Here is a 21,189-nt window from a genome sequence, read left to right as displayed (position 1 = left end):
AATTTTACAATTAAATTTTAATAACTCTTTAAGTGATAAAGTGACTGTTTAAGTACTGTATTAGTATTACTGTATTATTAAGTACTGTATTAGTCTTTCTTTAGTTGATTAATTGATTAATATAGTGCCCTTATTTAAAGTATTACAGTATAGGTATAGGGCATAGAAAATGTTTCACTTTGTCAAAGACAGGGGGTTCATTAACTAACCACAGTTCATTTCAGCTACCCTATAGCTTTCACCACAGTGCCATCTAGTGGCACTGAGCAACTGGAGAGGGGTGAGTTGGGCCTCTGGACTCAGAACTGAAAATGTTGTGGGCCCAGTTCCTGGGGGGAGCACAACTATTGTACCTTTGAGCAAGTTACAGATTTCTTCAGCATGAAGCCCAGCTGCAGAAATGTAGGTCATTTTGGATTAAAGCATCAGGAAAATATATTAATAACAAAACTTCCATTCTAGGACTGTTCGTGAGTACAAGCAGCTTGAACAATACTTTTTTTGTTTGGTTTGTGAAATTCCTCTAACGGTAGATCTGTTCTTCAGAGACTTCTCAGACACTGCAATACACTTGTACCTTTATTCATTTCAGCAGCATACTGGATACAGAAACTAGCCAGCTCAAATTCCTTCATGTCACACAAATACTGGCCCCTGGAATACAGATACACACATGTGTATGAAAGAACGTTTTTATCCAAAATAACATACTGCAAAAATATTATCAGGATAGCCAATGATAATCCGACTAACATACTGTTATTTATTTTTAAACTTGTGATTTTTAATTGAAGGCAATTGTTAAAAATCTCAAGTTAATTCCTTTATTTGGAATGGTTTTTGGAGTGTTTTTGGCTTGTACAAATGCTTGTACATTTATCCTACCTCATTATGTAAAGATGCTGTGCATCAGGCTGGAGATGGATAGCATGCGTTAAGTCTTTCAGTGCTCTCTGTATATCATGCACCTGGCCATTTAAGAAATACATACACATTTAAATTCAAGCATTCTTTAAACCTCAGTCCATAGATATGATGCTTAAATGCTAAAATATTGCAATGCATACCTGTTCCTTTTAACAAACAGTCATTTCGGCAATCAAATGCATTATTCTCAATTTAAAAATTCTGTATTTATAAAAAGTGTCATGAAATAAAATACCACATTTGTTTTGCTTGTGAAGGCTTTAGGGGTAAATTTTTAAAATAAATTAAGAATTTATCAGAGACACTATTTAAAAGGTAGAAGCAAAGCAGTCCATAAAAAAGTAACAGTTAAAATGCAGACTGAAGCACTGCCTACTTTTAACAAGTGTGATAAAAAATACCTTGTGATAAGCTTGAGCTCTACAAATATATGCTCTGATGTAAGTAGGATCCACTTTTATGGCATTTGTAAATCTCCGAATTGCCTCATAATGATGGTCCATTTTCAGCATGTAGACAAGTCCCAGGTTTACATGAGCAACAGGAACAAATCTAGTTATAAAAAAATTGGAATTATTGTTTCAGTGTCAAGGAAGCTGTGAAACAGCAGCGTAGATTACCATTAACTAGAAACACAAAAGTTAGGAAACAGCCTTAGAAACTGAAATGGTGAAATTAAACAATATTAGAATATAGCCTGAATAAATATAGTAGTTATGCCTGTAACACATTTAAATACTAATATGGCCAAAACAAAGAAAAGCAATAAAGAAATGTAACTATCTATGTAAATACCTAGTTAATTTTCCGTGCATTACAGCAGCATTACAATCATTATACAGTGTGATCTCCTCAGACGTCAGAAGCTAATGAACAATGGGGATTGGCCAATACTGGAATGGGAGACCTCTAAGGAAAACCAGTTTGGTGTCGTGAATGGACCAGAAGGAGGCAATATTCCTTCTGGATACCAATTTCCAAACAATACCCCAGGAAAGGTCAAAGGGGACACTGTACTGCAGGTACTATTGATGAGACATTAAACTGAGGTCCAGACTATCTGGTTATTAAACATCCCCTTGATACTATTGGTCAGATATGTAGTGTTAACCCTGGTATCCTGAATGAATTCCACTCTGGGTTTGTACAATATGGCAAACATACTGTAATTCCCCTTTATCTCAGGGGTGAATTTAATTCAGGGAAAGTAATTTCTCACCACACCAGCTGATATGCCATGTAGTGGGCTACTGGTGCATAATGGCTGCACACATGTTGCTTGAGTAATGGATGGAGTTGGTCCCCTCTTATATGTAAAGAGCTTTTTGGCATCCTTTGCAATGAAAAGTGCCATATGAGTGCAATTGCTTATTATCATCCTGTTCCTAAGGCATAGTGAATGTTAGCACGTGCTGGTTCATCAGTTTTCTCTGTTCTCCAGATTATATAAAAAGCCCTGGATAAAGAGCAGACTTCAGGTGATGAGCATTTTCACCTGCTTTAGTGGTGCATGTTGTCTAGCTGTGAACTAACTGCAACACACCAACTACACCACCTACAACAGCCTAACATCTCCAAGTGGAGAAATGATCACATTATTTCAAATAGTAAAAGGGTGACACATTCTACATTTAAAATATTTATTTCAAATATTTAAAAAACACATTGTCCGGAGCAATTCTAAATTTTATTAACATTACTCAACATAAAGAATTATAGTAAAGATAGTGCCCAAGAATATTTTATATATAATATTTAATTTATACATTTTTGCCATGTCATATAGTTATCTTATACAAATAAAACCTCTTGTGTGGAAATTTCTAATTCAGAAAGTCTTGCCTTGGATTGTTGCTAGGTTTTTAGCACCAGCACTTTAAGTGAAAATGGGCCTTTACTTTACACTAATGGAACTGATACAATTCTTCAGTCTTACGGGAAGTGCACTGCCTCATTACATTGTTAGTGTATTTTTTATCTTGTATTGAAAAAAGAAATGTGAAGGATGTTTGAGCAGCACATAAGGTTTCTTTAGTGCTGGTGGAGTGTAATTAATTATGTATGAAGCATATAAAAAGCACAGCCAAGCTTATAAAAAGACAATAAGATTCAAACACAGCTGACAGCAAGTGGACAGCAGGGGTCCAAAATCCTTCAAAGTACCTATCATATGGAAAGAAGAGAAAAACTACTGCAGATGAAATTGTTTTCCCCTAACGTACTTGTCCAATGAAGAAAAATCTTTGTAATTTTCTGTGAAATGCAAAATCCTGAACAGAAAATAATATAATGTAATAAAGGAAATTTTCCAATTCAGAATAATCACCTTTTAAATTCACATGAATCTAGGTAGCTTATTAAAATGTTATTTTGCTATTATATTATATTGTTCCAAGTGGACTAATGTGACTCTTTGATACTGCTCAAACCCACTTTCTGTTGAATAAGCCTCATATTGAATGCTGTCTGCATCCTTAATGAAAACATTTATTCTCGCTGCTCCAGACCACAGCTTTCACAGAAATGTTAATTCTCAAGAACGCTTGGCAACAGTTCTTTCCTACAGATTTTTTTTTGCGGCTGTCAGTTTTTTTTGTTACAAACCTAAGAACTATCTTACATTCACTTCCTAATTTCAGCAATGTGAAAATCCTACCCAGGAGCCCAGTGAGAAGTTTTTATGTACAGTACATGGAGAGTTTTAGAGTTTCTTAAAGTTCTTCAGATTGCATTGTTTGAATTCTTTGTCAACCAGTTGGCTGCTCATGAAATGGACTACGCCAAGTCAGATTCAGAACTTATTGAAAAGAGACAAGGAAAATATTGTTCAGGTACCTGTCAAGCTTCAGCACATGTTCAAAGTCACAAATAGCCTGAGCCCACTGACTCTGCTCTGTGTAAAGAATCCCACGGTGGAGGAGAGCACTGAGGTTTTCAAAGCTGTCGTTGATCAGAACTGGAAAAGTAAAAACAAAACATCAATAATTCGCCAGGAAGTAAGGCTTGAAGGAAGTGGAGACCTTATGCGGCCATTTTTAAGACAGTTTAAGAGTGAAATTTCAACTTTGTATTATTCTGGAGTAAAGCTGTCTTCCCATGTCATTAATTAGTAACTTAAATTGGTAAATGTCTGATTCTGAGCTGAAAGCTCCTAACTTGTAATATTTGAAAAGCTTTTATTTTCTTAAACAACAATGTTAAAAGTTATTAAGAAATGTTACTATAATGCACCCAGGAATTCCCATGGCTCACTGTATTTTAAAATAATAGGAAACCAAAGGGAATATTTATGATAAAATACTGGTAAACAAACTTTCAGAAGACAGCTGAAAGAGCCAGTTCTTCCTGATCTAAACTAATCACCGCAACACAAAATGCTGGGTTTGAAACTTTTGGCGTGCATTTAATTTGGCTTGTCCACTGTTTTTTCAGATGTGCAGCACATCTGCATTTTACTCCATTTGAACCCTTTACACACTCCTCCATACCAGAGACACTGAGGTCCCTCAATGCCATCTCAGGGTGAATCTTCCTCAGCAAGCAGCCTCTGTAGTAGAAGGCCACCCAGTTGCTGGGGTCCAGATGAGCTGCTGCAGACAGATCTTCTATGGCTTCTCGGTATTGGCACAACTTGGCATATATTCTCCCCCGGTAGGTCCTAAAATATTTTTTTAATTCAACCAATCAGCCTCACATACAGATGTAATTACAGTATAACAAAACAGACAAAAAACTGACATCAATAATTTTCTCATCAGAAACAAAAATGTATTTTCCCTTTTATTATATCATGCCTGCGCAAACATGTTTGATGACGTGACGAGAAATAAATCAGAAAACTGATTTATGCCCCCGTCATTATGTGCAGCATCAATATATTCTGGATAATTTCATGCAAAGATGTAGCAACAACCAGTAACAGTAAAAAAGTTTTTTAAAAATATTTTGATTTTTGAGGATGTTTGCCTTACCTAGCTTGGGCATTGTTAGGTTCCTGCTGGAGTAGAGCTGTGAAATCAGAAAGAGCTACCATCCAGTTTGAACTGCGAAAGTAATGCAAGCCATGAATCATCAAAGCATCTGTCCTTTTGGGATTGATTGTGAAGGTCTGTAGTATTGAACAAACAATAACAATTATTCCAAACAGTTTTCTAAAAATGGTTGTCTTGTTAAATACATATACCTTCTTTGAGATGTATTGTTCCCATGGTTACTCTTTTCTTTACCTGTATTTAATTACTTCTCCTTTAAAAACTAGGTCTGCTTATCCCAGTGTGCTCAGTATTGCCAATATTCTCTCCCTCTTTCTTCCTTTTCAAATACAGTGTATGACTCACTGAATGACAGTGGTTTTAAAAAGGTGGTTTGTTACACTCATGACCGAATACGAATTCACTAACCTTCACATAATCTTCCATTGCTAGTAAAATTTCGTTTCTCTTTTCATACATCTCAGCCCTCCGAAAATAGTTCTCGTCATCTTCTGGTCTGCATTTAATTGCCTGAGTGTAATTTATTATGGCCAATGTACTGTCTCCTTTCTTTCGATAAATTTCTGCCTTTGATTTATAGGCATCTGGAACACAATGAACAATACAATAAATAATACATACTGTAGCAAGAAAAAGATACATTGGAATTAAAAGTCTGGATATGAACACTAAAATAAACACTAAAATCAGATAAAACAAAAAAGGACTGATAGCATCATGGGTTAAGCAATTTATGATTTTTTATAAAATATATATTTTGTATGTAGAGCTCATATGAAGAGTTTGTATGTTCTCTCTATGATTCTGTGAAGTTTTTGCAGGTGCGCTGTTTGCCTCTCACCTCCTGAAGACATGCCAGTTAGGTTTGACTAGCTACTGAAAATTGCCTCTTTATCTGCAATAGAGTCCAGGTCAAGAGCAGTGATGTTCTCTCAGTTCCACTTTGGGCCCTCTGCCTCTGAGATACACTCCAGTTTCCTGTGACATTCGCCCTGAGACAGAGGCTGTTTTCTGATAATGGATTAATTTATGTACTGTGTACATATATTGTATTTTTAAAGGAGCTAGACAACTGCATATATTCATATCAGGCCAGTTTAGCAGATAACTGATGGAACAAAAGATTGCACGGTTTTCTAGATTTTCATATACAGTTTGTGGAAACAATTAACTTACCTGCATGGGTTTTATTGTGCTTTATTATGAAATTCAGGTCATCCAAGGCTTTTTCAAGGTTATTCTTTAGCAAATGAATGCTATGCCTATGCCAGTATGCATCAAGCAAATGTGGCTCTATTCTTATTGCCTATGAAAACACACAAATTAAACCAATTTTTATCTTTTTTATACACTTATTTTTCTAATCTTAATTCTAGTAGCGGGCATTCTGGAGCCTTTACTACTGATTACATTTTTAAATTATTTCAAAATAAACAATAAATCTTATTTTTATTAAATATCTTTGTGAATCTAAATCTAATAAGTTATCAAAAAATAATGTATGAAAATATTTGCCCCAAATACAGTTAATTTTTTAAAAGCAACTTTTCAAAAACTACATGCGTTTGAACCCAAATATTTCAGGTTCTTTGGTTAAATCATAACTTAACTTTTGAGACCACTTTAACTGTGTGTTTTGCCTCAATAGCATGAGTAATATATATATATATTGTTTCAGCATGGTGCCCCTGTTATTCATAATAGCCAATGAATAACAATGTTCTTTTGCAATGATAATCTCAGCAATGACCAACAATGTAAAAGGATGACATTTTACCCTTAACCAACATGAGAAGATACTTACTGTATTAAGATCTTCCAGTGCAAGGTTAAGATGACCTAGTTTTTTATTGAGAGCTCCTCGTCGGCATAAATGGATGGCACTAGATAGTTCCTTCTCGGATATAAGCTGTGTGAGCCTCTCCACTTCAACCTGTAAATCGGCAGTAGTGACTGCTTCATCGAGGGTAGAGGAGAGGTCCACTTCTTCTGGTACTGGCACGTCCATGTCAGCATGAGATTTGTCTTTGGGGTTTTTTATACCCAGCAAGTCGGGCCTGAAGTAGTCCACTCCGGGATGTTCTTCAGGTGGGGGAAACACTTCGTCGAACCAGGAGTTCCAAATATTCCTCGCCCACTCTCTAGGAACGATGCTCCTGGGGATTCCTCCTTGATCTTCAGCAAATTCTTCAAAATCCAGGTGCAGGGGAAGACTGGGTCTTCTAGAGTGCCGGATCTTCTCAGGTGCCCTTAAAGAGCGATCTGTTCTCCTCTGCAGCTTGGGCAAAGACTCGGACCTGTATCACAAAACAAAAAGACAAGTCAGGGACAGGGTATCTATAAAGTTATTTTATTCATTTTATTGTTTATTTCTCCAAAACCATAACCTTACAGTCGAATAAGAGAGTATAGTTTTTGTTTATTGATTCAATTCCAAGATTTTGCAAACTTTGGAAAGGCACTGAGCATAGCTCTATATGTATGTACTTTTTACTCCACTGGCATATTTTAAGGTGTGGACGATACAGTCTACTCCATATTTATCCTGAATTTATTTATAGAATTATTATCATTTTCAATGTATATTTTATATTTTAGAATGCTATAAAGTGCAGATTTGAAGATATGTGTTTATGTAAGAATTAGAGAATTTAACTTAGTGAGTACCACTGAAAATCCCAAAGTATTCCAGATATACTGTACAAAAAATTTAAATTAGGAAGCATTCTGTTTATCACAGATACATTTCTGTATTTTATGTTGAGACTTTATAGAGCATGCACTATTTAAAAGTCTCTATCTCACATACAAATCCATAAAAGACAGAACCTTGACAATGTCCTTGGAGGTTGGTTTAATTTCTCCTGTACAAAACCTAGCTTTTCGGGGCTAAGCTTCTTAGTTTCTTTTTTGGCTTTCTTCCTTGGATATATGATGTATTTCATTCCTGCTTTCCGTGCTGCATCAGATGGGGAGAGATCTTCCTTCTCCTTTCTTTGCAAAACTAGGACTTGACCACTGACAGGATCTGGAACATCTGCTTGGACCAACTGTGTTGACGACGTTTCGTTCAAAATATGCACTGTTGAGGTTTCTACTGTGGTCACCGTCTTAAACTGAGCGAACTGCCTCTTCACAGCCTCCAGCTCCTTTGTGACAGCTTTAAAATCAGCGGCCACCTTCAAAAGTGTTTCTGGCCCTGTAGAAAGATTCGGAGCCGACTCGGACCTTTTCATTACAGTCTGCATGAAAGGGAGCAAGAACAATGTAAGACTTAAAGTTTCTTTTTCCATTTGGTGTTTGCTTTATTGGTAATAATACAATTTTAAAGGCTACAATTTAAATATATATTGTTATATGGAAGATTTATTATGTATAATTACATATATAATATTATATAACTATGTTATATACCTATCATATGTGATTGTTACACATACGTGATTGCTCACAACCATCATATGGCAATCATTTTGTGATTGCTTCACAATCTGATCAATGTGCTCTCTTAAATTCTAATACCCTACTCCTGCCTACCCTCCCATGTTGTAAAAATGATAAAACATAGCTAATGAATATCCTACTGTACCTTAGAACCACTATCCAGTAAAAGAGGCAGAGAGGTTTCTTCAGCCGAACTTAAATTCACCAAGGATCTGCAACTTCGGAATAAAGTATTCTCCTATAGGTAAAAGAAGATATATTAATAATAGTTTTTAAACTTGCTTAAAGAAAACAGATTTCAAGGGAGACACAATGAAGTGTATATGATTATTGTGCTTTAAATTGGTGCACTTAAGACTGTGCCATTCATCTGATCCATTAGCTGGTTAATTTACAGTACCTACAATACTTCAGGTCAGAATGTGCTCCGTTCTCTAAATCACTAACAGAAAATCTGATGAAGCGATTTGTACAAAGACTAAGTCTGTACTAGCACATAAGTCATGTGTCTTCTGGAGTAAATAAATGCACTATTCTTTTATCAATAAAAATGTCAACAACATACGTCAACAGTGTTTCCTCTATACATCTAATGAAAAACTAATGAAACTAAATAAGATCCATAATACACAGACCATTGAAGCTCTATGTTCCACATTCAAAAGGCTGTAGTCTGTTTCAATCCTGTCTTGCAGGTCACAACAGAGCTCTTCGCTCAGTACAGTGTTTCTTGTTTCCTGCAAAGAAGCCACAATAAATAAGAAGTCAAACTTAAGATATTATGCTGAAGCTAAATCTAAAATCTATAAGAATTGCAGAGTACCTGGTACTTTGGAAATAACTTGTCCTGCACGAACGAAGGGGCAAAAGTGAATTTTGGAGGTGCTGGGTGCCAAAGCATTCTTGACTCATTTGTGTACATGGAAGCCTAAGGAAACAAATACATTTAAAAATGTGTGTAAAATGTAAGAACAGCAGAAAGTTGATTTAACAGGACATAAGAACAAAAGAGTGTCACACATTGAATACTGTTTATTGAAGTGCATTGAAACAAAAGGCCAGGTAGATATAATAAACCACATAAAACATGCAGATTTAAAACTTTTAGCATTTTTTTAACTGAACTGAATGTAATTAAATAGCCATTATTTCTATATACACCATCAGGCAAGTATATTTCTTATTTCCTTACCTGTCTTCCTAAAAGTACCATCCTTGGTCTTTCTATATAATACTCTGCAATCCTTTGCCATTCAGCTAAACTCTCTGGGGACTGTGCTGGCAGACATACAACTCCATCCTCTGGACTGGCTTCAGAGACTTTTGAATTTGTCCCTCCTTCTGATAGAATCCTGAAACAAGAATAAACAGACATCAAAGAGATCATTTCAGAATATTATCAACACGTTATTTGGGCATGATAAATATTTAAATATACTACCCAGTTCATACTGGGAGCTACTACAATCCAAACAATCCCAGTCACATTAAAACCCTTTTCAACACAACACTTGTCAATCAGGACTACAAAAAGATACAGTAGATACATACAAATCTAGAGACACCTAGTGGGGAAATGAAGGACTGTTGTTTTTTTAGCAACAATCTCTGGAGGACTCATTTCTCTGGTGTTTGAAAAGTGAGATGCCCCTCTCACTTTTTAGTATTATTGTTTGTTCTCATACCATAAAGCCAAAAGATGACAATAAGAATATCATGTTTGTGTACCATGTTATATATTATGTTGTTCAAAACAATAGAAGTCATATCCACGAGGACAGTATAATGTTCATGAAATTCTGAGCTGTTTAATGTGGTTAAATTATTTCAAGAGACAAGAGACAGATTTTAGCTCTTGTTTTTAGCTTGTGCTGGCAACGTGATGTATACATTATTGTATCGCACTCGAGATCCTGGAGTGAGACTGTACTTTCTATGGTAGACACAACTGAAGTACTTCAGTAAGTCTCCTTTTCTTTAAATTAATTAAACAGTTGTAAGTAACACTATTAATCTGTTTAATACCTGTCTCAAAAAGTCCCAATACTGATAATTTGATATTGCCATCAGCAGTTTTTAGATTAATAAGTAGAAAATAAAAAAATCAGTACCCACATTTGTTACATGTTTTGCTCAGGTTTAGTAGAAATTTAAACATCCAGGTGGGGCTGCACACTGGTGGTGGTGGAGGGGAGTCCCCATTACATGTAAAGCGCTTTGAGTGGAGTGTCCAGAAAAGCGTTATACAAGTGTAAGCAATTATTATTATTATTATTATTATTTTCAGATGAGCCTGGAGTTATTACAGAAGTAACAGCCAATGGACCCCATGATTAAAATGTCTTTTTGGAATATGATTTAATTGAATAAATGCTGCCTACGGTATCTTATACTGAAGTTGATATTACGGCAACAAAATCAATGAAAGGTTGCTTGCTTTTGCAACAGTCCAAAAAACAATTTCTGAAGACAGTCAGCTGTACAACTAAGCAATGCTGGTGCTGGTCATGTGACCAGGTGGAGACATTATCTGTCCTAAGGAATTCATCCATATCTTCAGAACACTCTGCCCTCTGAGTGATATGCACTTTGTTAAGGAATGGCTCCCTAATTCCCCTCCTCATGACCTTTCAGCATTGGCAGAGTTTTGTTTTCACAAGGATTAACTAAAAAAAAAAAAGACAATGGATAGGTGGGGCACTCAGGTAGAGCTGTATGTAGCCCTGTCACAAGTGAAATGAGCTGGGCAGACAGGTCATCAAGGCCCTGAAGTGTGACTCTGCTTGTGATGAAATGCCAAACAAAGAAGCGTGCTGGGTAAACTTTTATGTGCGGACTGACTGATTAAGTAAAAGCCTTCTCTGCCTCTCACTTTTAAGGATCCATATTTGATCACAGAAGGGTGTACTGTCTTGGCAGTTGTTTTCCATTTCCATGGGAGATTAAGCAAAACGTAACTGCATTTCTCTACCTGCGTTTCTCTGCCTGGTCTGTGATGAGACTCAGTGCTGCCACCTGTGGAAAAATCCAGGGACCCGCGGGCATTTTGCTTGGAGTATGAAAAACCCGAGAAGCCAATTGTAAACCCAGAGGCAGAACTTGGCTAAACGGAGGAGTACAGAGATGGTGGATGGTTTTATACTCCTTAGCCCTGTTAAGGGAAAAGACAAGTTTTAAAATAGAAAACGATAGCTCTTTACATCCATACTCTTTCAAAGAAAGAATCACATAGCATTCTCTAATAATACAGGTGGGGAGCTGCGTCAGCATGCGTAGGCTGCAAAGGAACAAGTAACAGGTTTATTCCATGCTGAAAAGAGAAGAAAGAAAACACAACGTCTCGGCTGTGGAGCCTTCTTCAGGTGTCAAGACACCTGATGTCAAGAAGGCTTCACAGCCGAAACGTTGTGTTTTCTTCCTTCTCTTTTCAGCATGGAATAAACCTGTTACTTATTCTCTAATAATATTCATTATTGTTTTCATTAATTAAATTAAAGACAGTTATTAATGTTTCAGGAACTGTATAGAAAAATAACTAAAATAATCTATGAAAACAAAAGTTTTCTTTAACATTTAAAAGGAGTTTGAAATTGGCTAAAGACAGAGTCATATCAAGTAAAAAAGACAAGACAAAGTCAAGCACATTGGGAACTTAAAATGTAAAAAGGAACAGTATTGGAAGAAATTATGTTTAAATCATATTTTATTTTTGATGAAACCATTGTTCTTGGCTCCTTGAAAGTAAGTAAAACTGTTTAAAATTCACTACACTTAACCGTCTGTGAATTACACTGCTCACAAATTTTATATATGGCATGCAGTAAGGACTGCAGGCCCTGCTTGCAAAACATTTTGCTATAGTATTGGCAGAAGTTAAAGGTTTATTTGTGCAAAATTTCTTTCCTCTTAACATTTCATCATCCTTTGAAACAAAAGACAAACAAAGGCACAACTGTGTGTGTGGCCCTTTCATGTAATATGCTGAAGACAATCTAGAAAAAATTCCTGTCTTTTGCTCCATTGCTAAACTGTCAGTAACAATTTATAGAGGTTAACATGTTCACTTTCGTGTATCAATCAATGATTTATTGTCATGTTGTTTATAAATGAACCACAGGCTCCAGCAGATAAGTAACTGCATGCAAAGGGTCACCTAAATGCCAATTGGCCTATTTCATAAATTAGAGCATTCTTTTAACATGAGCATGTTCTAAGCTACTCAGTTGAGAGTGCTATCCGTTTACAATCTGAAGGCAATTCCTTATAAAGGCTCTCTTCCGTATCCTGAAAACCTTTCACTGACCTCAACAGGCTACAAAAGCTAATAATTAAAAGGGTTTTTTTAACCTCAGAAAGGGCGGAGAGAATAGAAAAGGTGCGTCAATGCAGCTCACCACTTGCAGGCTGTAAAAGAGCCATTCACAAGGAAGAGTCATAACAGGTAACTCTCTGCAAGCTGGCTCCAGGCAGACCAATTGGAGCCTGAGGTATATTAGGCTGAGTAATGACTTGTTCCCGAACACACTCTATCACAGAATGCTAGTGAAGGGGCTGTAGGTTACGATGACAGCACAGTCATTAACAGAATCACTGAAACTTTGTAAATCTCTGCAAAAAGGTTTCCTCACTAAAAGCTTCGGAGGCTCTTGGCAGGCAGCCGACAAGGTAGTACCCAGTTCAGAGAAGAGATTGCACAGTGATAGGTTCCACAGGTCATTTATTGCAACCAGCGATTCTAGATAGTATGAGCCAGCTTTGTGATTCTGCTCTAAAAACACTGCCTTAAGATTCTGCTGGAGATAATGCTAAATCAATTTCCCTTAACCTGACAGAGGGTTTAAAGCCAGATTAATACAATATGCTTTGTTTTTTTTTCCATTTAAATTTTAAATGCATAAAAAGTTTTTAACGAGAAATGAAGTCCAAAGGAGAAACAGGTTGACTCATCAGATCTTGTCATCTATTACGCGAATATATTTGAGCTCTATTACCTAAACTGAAGAGGGGTCTTTACAGAAGTGTGTTTGCACCAATAAATTCAAATGAGAAAAGGATAGTTGTAAGAACATTTGAATTATCCACATGAAAATAAACAGTACTGTTTTTAAAGTATTACTGAATTTTTGGAGTCCATGTTGCCAAAAAGGAAATGTGCTCCATTGGTTCACTTTTCCATATTGCTGTTTGCTGTTCGCCTGTAGTTGACACTCGCTGTCCCTTCACATGAATTATATCCGAATATGTCACCTTCAAGAACAACAAAAAGGATTTTACAAACTCAAAACAACAAAAATCTTTAATAATATCTCCAAATTATAAAAAAAAACTTTCTATGTATTTTTTCCCATAAAGGAAGCAAAGCATACTTATTGAAATGTTAACCAGTGCATTAGGTAGTACACTGAAATATTAAACTATCATATAACTGTACCTATGGTATAAAGTGGTCTGGCAAATGACATGACATAACTGTACCTGTTTAGGAAGTTCTATTCCGCTAATATTATCCTCTTGGCTGAATGAAAAATCTTCTGGAGACATAATCTGGGAAGAGCCCTCTTTGAATGCCAAGGAAACATCAGATGAAATATGTGTAACTGGTGACACTCCAGCTGGATCTTTTTTCTGAATAATTTTCATGGGGATATTTTGATGTGAAATGTCATCTTTTAATGCATCTGGAGGCTGGCAAAAAAAATATTGAACATTAATAAATTACTGTGAGTCGTGAGGCTTCCTGTTTTGAAACATTATGAGCTAGAGGAACATTCTTGTGTATCTGCATTACCTACAGTCAATTTTGTACATCAAAATTTAACTATTTATTAAGTTAAAACAGTGATAGAAACTCATTTTCTGATTTGTTTTCATTTGTCGCACTTCACTCTTCGTCACAAAATGAGAAAGGAGAATGTTCCATTGACAAAAAAATCCACATATGTTGTAACTATTAGAAATCATAGCACTTGATGTAGTTGCAATTGTATTTTCTTTGCAAAGTCACGATCTGTCAGTTCAAGTGTTGTGCCAATACTCTATAATTTTAACATTTTTTTGTGCTTCTTAACCACCAGAATTGAATTAAATAACTATCTTCTACAGTATATAAGGTTGGAAATAATAATTAAAAGTCTAAATATAATACTTAATATTTACTTAATATTCCATTTTAGCATTGCAGGAATAGAAAGATCACTTGATCTCGAACCAAATAATGAACAGGACGCTGTTAGGCTTAACAAGACAACATAAGAATCACCACAGCATGGTAACTAATTAAGAAAGCTATCCCCTGTGAAAATAATGCCTGTCGAATATGTTCTCACTTTTATGTTAAACTTTTGAGTTGCCATTTAGGAAGAGCTCTGGGGAGTAATGGAGCAGGTGGTGATTTTAGAGTCCTGTATTAGTGGAGTATAATGATAGGCATTATAGTCTGAATGAAATAGTGATACCACTGAAGTAAGTGACCTTTGTGAAAAACCAACCACGCTTCAACTGTTGTTTTTTTAATCTATTTACAAATAATAACAAATTATCTATTTAAAAACAAATACTTATTAAATACTTTTGTCTTAATTTAGGCGCTGTGCAGTAACATGAAAACTTGGAGAATAATTCACTATAGAATATGCAGCACGCACTTAATGTTTACATTACCTGCACTGGCCTGCCATCGACATCTTCCTTTAAATCTTCTGCTTCACTCCTTTCAGGTCCTTCACTTTTTATCAGCTTTGATTCATTTGTTGAATCATCTTTTGAAACACTTTCCTGTAGATTTTCAAACAGAAAATGGTATAGACATTATCTGCCTTCAAAGTGCGAGAACATAAGAAAGAAATTAGCAATCCCTTTGCAGGACGTACATTTTTTGAATGTTTGGTGTATGCATTGTAAATTTCAAAGGAAATATAGAAAAGGGTATTATTGGTTTATACTGTCTTCTGTTTTGGTGAAACAGCTTAACTTTTTGATTTAGATTTCCACAACAAACCATTTCCATTCTCAAAACAGAGACAATAAGCTTTTAAAACATCCCAACAGTCTAAACATTTAAGCATACAACTCACAATGTAAATGGCATCCTCAGCAGATTAAGAAGCAAAAAGCACTGAAAAGAAACAGTATTCTATTCCTATCTTCTCTATTACAACACGCAGTAATATCAAATTCTAAACGATGTTGACCTGAGCGCCTGTCTTGTTCCAATTGACTTACCTCACATTCACTACTATAGCTGTGGCCAAGCACTCTCTCCATGAGCTCTTTGATCATCTGGTCCGATGCCGAGAGGGAGTCTGTGTTGTTCCCGGACTGCAGAGATGCAAATATTTCATCCACAGTTCTCGCACTGTCCCTAACCAGTGTCTTTGCTGTTAACGTGGACCCTTCTGGCTGTCTCTGCTGGAAGTATTTCTCATTCACTGAGGCATCTGTTCTAGCTATGTCTATAGCCTCCTCCAGCAGCTCTGAAGCAGACCTCACACTATGAGCGTGGCTGGATCCCACGGTGCTTTGCCGGCTCGCAGAGTTTCCATTGTCAACAGATGTTGGCTGCTGATGCAGTGCAGAGGGATGGCTCTCCGTCCTCACTTTCCTCCTCTTCTTTCCAACCTTTCCTCTGTGCTTCCGGTGACCTTCTGAGCACGCACTTTCGTCAGAGTCTTCGGAGCGAGAATCGTCATTATTTTCACTCTCATCGCTACTGTCAGAGCTCAAGACTCGTGGGACTGTTACACATGTCCCTCTTCGCTTGTTCCTATGTAGCTGGTTTTTCATTGTAGCTGATCCCAACTCTTCTGCAGCAGGTGTCACCGGAGCACGTACTCTGGTCCGAGTCCCTCGAGTCGCTGGTTGTACTGATTTGGGTTTCTGAGGTGGCTCAGGTCGTTTTGACAGTAAAACAATTTTTGTAGTTCCCACTTGTTGAGCAATAGCTGGCTTCAGGGCTGCACTGCTCTGGCTTTTATTTCTAGTATATCTGGACTCTTTCTGGCAGCTTTGCAAACTCATAACAGGTACATGATGATTTGCCTCCTTACTTACAGCCATATGGTTCTGGACATTTTCCTTCTTCAGTTCTTTTGGAAGTGAGGCAATTGGGGATTTCAAAATGCCTTCCTGAATATTGTCTGGGCCAAACAACTTACTAGAAATAATTGTGCTTTTATTTTCAAGGGTACTTTGATGACTGTGAAGTCCCCTGAGAGGTTCAGTGTTTGTCGTATGGGATTGATCTGGTGAGGAATCCAGCAGTATAGTCGGGAAACTCATATTTCGATAAGAATTGCTGATCATCTGCTTGAAATGAAGAAAATCCTGCTGAGACTGCTTGTGTAAGCTCTCAAGCTCCTTTCTCAGCTTCGGTTCTTCACTATGGCTTAACAGCTTCCTCTGATTTCCTGCCATACTTCAATTGTTTTTTCCTAGCCTTATACCCCTGAAGACACAGAAATATAGAGATTTAGTAGCAGCAGTTGAAGAAGTAGTATTATTAATAGCCATGTGAAAGCATTTGGGTTTCTTTTTATTTCTTCCTTTATGAGTAACAGTCTACAGCTGTCTAATGCAACTGTTTTCAAGCACTTTATTAAAGCATAGTACTTGTTTAATTTGACTACATACATGTGTTTTCTGCACTTGTTTAATGGCTTTCACAGTCTAGCTGAGTTTGTACCGTACTGTATTTCCTGTTGGGTTGTTTTTTTCTGGTATGTATCTACTAATTAATCCTGTAAAATGTTTGTACCGATATGTATGTCTATAAATACTTTTTCCCCATAACTATTCTTGAAAACATTTGTATCAACATGTTAACAAGTTACTGACCAAAAACAGCAACCAAGACTTTTCCTTTCTTAATGCATAAGAAATCTTTAGCTTGCAATTGTATCAAAGAAGTGTATCTGGAGTTAGAGAAGCAGAGATCTCCCCCACATCTGTCCATTGCATTGCCCAATATTGTAGCTACTGCGGGTGCATCCTCTTCAATTCATCTTTGTTTCCTCTAGTTTGCAGATTCAGAACATGCCGAGCAGCACTGAAGTAATCTCCACACGCATATTCATAGTTTAATTTAGGACAAGAAAATCAAAGCAGGTCGTGCTTTGGCAAAAGTTTACATCTTAAATAAAGTTAAGTAAACATCCATCCATTTTCATCCTATTCAGTGTCGCGGGAGAGCCGGCAAGCACCGGCGCAAAGCGGGGATTAAGCAAACATATCTAATCTTATTTTTAGTCCCTATTTTGCGCCAGTCTTAACAACGCAAACTCTGGCTCCGGATCCAAATAAAGCATGTGCTGGTTTATGATTAAGCTACCTCTTATACTGTTCTATAACTGTAAAATGTTTTTCAGGCATTAGGTACTGTCGCAGTGTCAGAGTTCTGCATCTTGCGTGGCTCCGATTCCTCCTTCGGTTTTTTTCTCTCCAAAGTGCTTGCATCAAAGCAAATTTCTCAGTTTCCTTCAAGAATATTTACAATCCTGTAAAGTACCTTACCTGGACATTGAAAAACGCGGTACTATCGGGCAGTAATTCGAAATCGTCAACTGCTTGCGGCCCCTAAAGTTATGTCTCCCCGCGAACGTCTGTATCGGCATGTATAACTACATTTTATGCCTTTTTCTGTCCAGGAGGCCTGGATGTCTGCGCGCAGTAAACAGAAAGTGCAGCAAGTCTCCTAGCAACCAGACAACTGGCGCTGGCTCACGTGGAAAGGTTTGATTAGTCCGGACTGTCTGAGAGCACAGTAGGAGCTCGGACTACGGCCAAAACAAAAAGGAAGATACGAGGAAAAGACACTGTTTTCTAGATCCCATTAAAATACGCCTTCAGCTCTTTTAAAAAACGTGGGTTGGGTAAATCTTACAAAATATTTCCCACTACTGCGCCGGAAACTCTAAATACATCTTACTGGGATTTGCTGTGCGCTTCACGGGATACTACGTTTGAAATTCACTTGACTGTTTTGTTTTTCTCCTCTCTCTGTAGATGATGTAATAATGTAATAAAATAATAAAACAGATAAATACCAAGATATATAACCTTGGGATATGCTAATCTTGGGGCGGTGAAAAAGACCGGGTTAAAATGCAGGCCTTTTTAATAGGGACAAAGCTGCGATATAAATACCACCAGAGGGATCGTGTCAGTTTCCAGTTTTTCTTAACCTTTTTGCTTCAGGTTCCTATAATCGAATTTGTAGCTTAATTTATTTAAATGTGAAAACATAAACCTTTCGTCTGGACATTTTTTAAAAAATATTAACAGAATAATGGATTGGCCGTTTTATTTATTTGGAAGACCTGTCCGTGGTGCTGAAAAAGCTCATCAGGTGGATGAATGTTTGGGACTTGTCTTGTACTGAAAAAAATCATTCAAGTATATCATTTATGCCAGACATAAAGGTTTTAAAAAATAAAAACTTATAAAAGGCCTACTGCTTCCATTTTGTGTATCGGCTTGATTTCTGCAATACCGGACAGTCGATGATCTTCAAAATCGCGCCACGCCCTGGGCACGCAGGGGGCCTCTGAACACTCTACCCTAATCTCGTGTTTTATTTATTGAGTCACTCATTTTTAAATTATGCTAATTATCTGGGCATTCATCATAAAGGTCCACATTTCCTGTCACACCACAGCGTGAAAGGCCAAGACACGGGTAACCCCTGTACTAAATGACAAATTAATCGCAAATTTCTTTCTTTTTTTTTACTGAAGTTCTTGGGCTATACTTAAACCGATCATTTCTCTGTGTCTTTGTAAATAATCAAAAATGTATTCAGCGTGATTAGTTAAATTGGCACTAAAACACCAGATCTGTTAAGATTTCACAGCTCTAATACACAGAGGTAATTTATTACTCTATTTAATAGAAATCCAATTTGTTAGCAACGAATAATTATCATTTTTATTTTTTAAGTTAATGTGTTTTAATAATCCAAGTTTGAAAGAATAAAATCAAGCAACAATATGTGCTGGCACGTACACTGCCAATTAAAGATCCTTCCAAAAAGTATCGCAAAAAAAAACGTTTCGATTGGAATCGAAAAAATGTGTTATATTGCCCTGACACCTTTATTTCTCTCTATCGACATTATTGGTAATATATGTGAGGTTTTTTTTTTACGAAACATCCACCCATTTTCTAAGCGCTTTATTCAATACACGGTCGCGTTTAAGGAGCCACGGAAGGCGATTTCACACAAAGCCCACACTATCTGAGACACAACCCACTCCGTGCCTCCTACTGAACCAGTGTTGTTACTGGTTGTTACTGAACAGAAACTCTGTTTTTTTTATTATTAAACCGTTTGTTTCGTTTCTTCCACGTTGCCTTCGAAGTTGCAGAATGATTAATTAAATGCAACATTTACAACGCACTGAAGAGGTCAGGAGGAAATCCTGACTACAGTGAACTACATGTAATAAGAGTATAGACCTATTCACATCATTGTTATCATTATAGACAGAAACTGAGGAGGAGGAGGAGAACGGGGATGAATGAATGTTCTAAACAAGTACATTCAAAATGCGTAACCTTACAGCAACGATCAAATGTTTTCAAACATTTTTATATGGGATTACAGATGTATTGGTGCATTTTTAGACACGCGTATATTCACACATACGCTAACAAATGACTCGTGTGATAGACCTAAGTTTTGCGTTTAGTTAGTCGTTATTTTAAGCATAATAAAGAATAAAAATTCGATGTTTAATCTTGACGACAAAATACGTGAAAGCAGGAATGTGATAATATCATGACTTGCCGTTATTGAGGCTATGTTATGTTATGTTATGTTATGTTATGTTATGTTATGTTATGTTATGTTATGAACGCCTAATCAAATATGATGGTAAGCCGTACGTTATACCAAAAACAAAAAAATACAACACTAAACACCACCACAACCAAGAAAGAATATCAATAACCACTACCGCCTGTTGCGCTGTCCCAGCCAGTTCAGTTGAAATAAACGTATCGGTAAGTTAAACGAATGGGTTGACTTTGGGGGGGAAATAAACAGTTTGCTAAGTGGAGCTCGTTTTTTGTGAAGCTTCAGTAAGAAGTTGCTGCCTGGGATTCATATGTAGCAAAGCCCTGAGCCTGTGTTAGGATGTCTTCGTGAATAGCTTGTCTAAGTCAGTGAACCGGTCCTCAAAGCGCTCAGAAACAAATCTCACCTTACGTGCTCTGTTCTGGTCGCGTTGCGGTCAAAATATTTCTTAACACAAAGAACTTTTAAGCGTCTTATTAAGGATTTCAGTTCACACTGCGCTTTTCAAACATTGGACATGCCCACGATAAAACAGTATTGTCCTACTCTGATAACACTTGGAATATTATTTAAACGATTGCCATTAAAATAACCAGATAAAGGTTGCTTGTTAACTTAATTAGATTTAACACCAGTGTTTTAAAGAGGCCTGGCAGTTTTATTTTTATTCTGTACCAGGACCCTCCAGTGTTTACACTAGGAAATCTAAATATGTATAAGTATTAGCCTAATTTGTTTAACAAAAGCTTGTCTTTAATATTAGAATTAATTAAAAGCGTATTGTGGATTGTCGCACAAAACTATTGTTAAATCCCTTGATTTATATGCTGCGTGAAGTTTTTTTTACGCATATTAACTTAATTCTGCTGCTCTTGATGCGTTTGTTAAGTCAAGCGCCAGAACCCACGTAGTCTTAAGTCTACGGAACGAACTCCATACCTTAAATTACTTGGTTTCACATACTTTTCAAATGCAGAAGAAATTAGATCAAATAAAACATTCACAACCCTAAGTCTTCGATCATTCAGATAAATA

At 36.7% G+C, this 21,189-nt stretch overlaps 1 protein-coding gene across 1 annotated transcript in view; it reads right to left on the bottom strand.

The window, feature by feature from the left end:
- ttc6 (tetratricopeptide repeat domain 6) overlaps positions 1–16,379 on the bottom strand; it is a 36,671-nt gene extending 20,292 nt beyond the window's left edge. The window contains 17 exon segments of the mRNA XM_088925111.1: positions 578–654; positions 886–968; positions 1,329–1,479; positions 3,763–3,883; positions 4,416–4,585; positions 4,899–5,035; positions 5,328–5,503; positions 6,096–6,225; positions 6,724–7,216; positions 7,749–8,161; positions 9,187–9,291; positions 9,556–9,715; positions 11,335–11,514; positions 13,480–13,610; positions 13,839–14,048; positions 15,024–15,137; positions 15,585–16,379. Coding sequence (XP_088781237.1) covers positions 578–654; positions 886–968; positions 1,329–1,479; positions 3,763–3,883; positions 4,416–4,585; positions 4,899–5,035; positions 5,328–5,503; positions 6,096–6,225; positions 6,724–7,216; positions 7,749–8,161; positions 9,187–9,291; positions 9,556–9,715; positions 11,335–11,514; positions 13,480–13,610; positions 13,839–14,048; positions 15,024–15,137; positions 15,585–16,379 — 3,646 coding nt within the window.
- Positions 16,380–21,189: the final 4,810 nt, after the last annotated feature.

This window comes from Atractosteus spatula, chromosome 9 (assembly GCF_055471065.1).
Source record: "Atractosteus spatula isolate fAtrSpa1 chromosome 9, fAtrSpa1.hap1, whole genome shotgun sequence".
NCBI classification, from domain to species: Eukaryota; Metazoa; Chordata; class Actinopteri; order Semionotiformes; family Lepisosteidae; genus Atractosteus; species Atractosteus spatula.
The sequence above is the reverse complement of the archived record's forward strand: the minus strand, read 5'-3'. Positions and strand labels throughout refer to the sequence as shown.